General features: G+C 45.0%; 1 protein-coding gene across 1 annotated transcript; it reads right to left on the reverse strand.

The window, feature by feature from the left end:
- Window positions 1-755: 755 nt before the first annotated feature.
- On the reverse strand, window positions 756-1,589 carry LOC110504464 (zona pellucida-like domain-containing protein 1). Its single transcript, XM_036965082.1, has one exon. The coding sequence runs from the start codon at window positions 1,587-1,589 to the stop codon at window positions 756-758; it is 834 nt and encodes a 277-aa protein (XP_036820977.1).
- Between the last annotated feature and the right edge of the window lie 368 nt (window positions 1,590-1,957).

The following is a 1,957-nucleotide window of genomic DNA, read 5'->3' on the forward strand; positions in this document are numbered from 1 at the left end:
TATCAAGGGATTAAAGCACCAGGGTTACCCTACCTGTGTAACGACGTTCGTCTGTAGGAGGAGAAGCGGACCAAAAAGCAGCGTGGTGGTTATTCATGTTCTTTAATGGAAAACTGAACGATACATGAAATAACTCAAATCTACAAAACAACAAACGGCACGTGAAAACCTATACAGCCTATCCTGTGACAACAAACACAGTGACAGGAACAATCACCCACAAACACACAGTGAAACCCAGGCTACCTAAGTATGATTCTCAATCAGAGACAACTAATGACACCTGCCTCTGATTGAGAACCATACTAGGCCGAAAACATAGAAATGCCCCAAAACATAGAACAAACAAACATAGACTGCCCACCCAACTCACGCCCTGACCATACTAAATAAATACAAAACAACAGAAATAGAGGTCAGAACGTGACAACCTGCATATGACTTGGTACTCATGCTAAGCCTTTAATTGTCTCTTCACGTAAACTTTCTAAAGACGCATTTTTCACTCTTTAGTAACAACAAGATTTTGCTATTGCCAAATGTAAACAAATGTGAAAAAGTTATGATAAGCTGAGATCAGGCCTCTTGCACAGTAGTGAGACCAGCAGGTGGACACACTATTTAAAGGGACAGTGGTTCAGTCTCCTGTAGAAAATGGCTGCCATAATAATAATAATGATGCAGGCGAAGGCCAGGATACACACTGCCACCCCAAGACCTGTAGAAGTGTCTGAGTTCTTGATGCCAGTCTGCTGTTATTTTAATGCCACAATGCTCTCTGCTCTGATGGTGATAAGAGGGGAACTGATGGTTTTGGACTCTGCTGCATCTTCGGTAGCAGGAACAACACCCCTTCTCCTCCTGCTGTTACATTGCATGAACGTACTGCAGGTGCTCTTCTCACAAAGACGGGTGATGCAGTGGAGGAAGTAGGTGGACTTCATCTCATTCTGCTGCTTCATGAAGCGGAAGGCCGGGAAGGAGAAACGGGAGCGTTGACTCTTTCCATTCTCATGGATGACGGTTAGTAGGTCAGTGTTGCAAAGGACAAACAGGTTGAAGAAAGTGGAGTTAGTGGGTAGAGGAGAAATGGAGGCGTAGCATCGGTCCAGGAGCACATTGTACTGGGAGGTCAGGTTGGTGGCCTTGACTTGCGCAAAGACTTCCGTCCTCAAGTCAAGACCCTGTTCTGGAATGACCAAGGGTAAAGTGAAATTGACATCACTGAAGAGATTCATGCTCAAAGTGCTGATGAAACTACCATTGTTGTCCTTCACTGCAATGGAGGATGCTGACACATCAATTAGGGTGTTGTTGATCAGGTACTCTAGGGGATAGGCACAGGAGTAATAATACTTCAACTCAGTGTTGTAAGTGACTGTCCCTGTGGTGGGATCATATGATCGGACCACCCCGCTGATGTTGACTGTCTGGATGTTGGAGAAGTCAGAAAATATCCCTATGCCTGGAGCGCTGGTTGTCCTGAAGAGGCTGCCACAAGAATTGGTCGTGTTGAGGGGTAATTCAAACCTCAAGACCGGTGGAGTCACATTTCTATCCACGGTTCCCTTGCAGGCTGGGTCATTCATGATGTTGTTGAGGATAAGCAGGGACTCGTTGTAACCAGTGTAAATGGCAGGGCAGATGAGGATAGCCAGACCAATAGATTTGGTGCCGCAAGTTACTGAGATATCAGTGTATGCTGGGCGTCTTAAATTCAACCCACAGTCACTTAATTGTAGTTGACTGCTCTTTGCGACCATCATTGCCAAAAGAAAAAAGCTGAGAAGATGCATTTTTGCATTCCTTGCAGTGTTCATATCTTGACTGGGACATTAAAATGTGTCCTTTGTTGGCTTGTTTCCAGCTTTTTGATTCTATTGAGATGTATGGAGTTGCCTTTATAGCCAGGTCTCCTTCTTGGGATTGGACAGAAACAAGGTCAATGTCGCTCTGC

The sequence above is a fragment of the Oncorhynchus mykiss genome, chromosome 3 (assembly GCF_013265735.2).
Source record: "Oncorhynchus mykiss isolate Arlee chromosome 3, USDA_OmykA_1.1, whole genome shotgun sequence".
Classification (NCBI taxonomy): domain Eukaryota; kingdom Metazoa; phylum Chordata; class Actinopteri; order Salmoniformes; family Salmonidae; genus Oncorhynchus; species Oncorhynchus mykiss.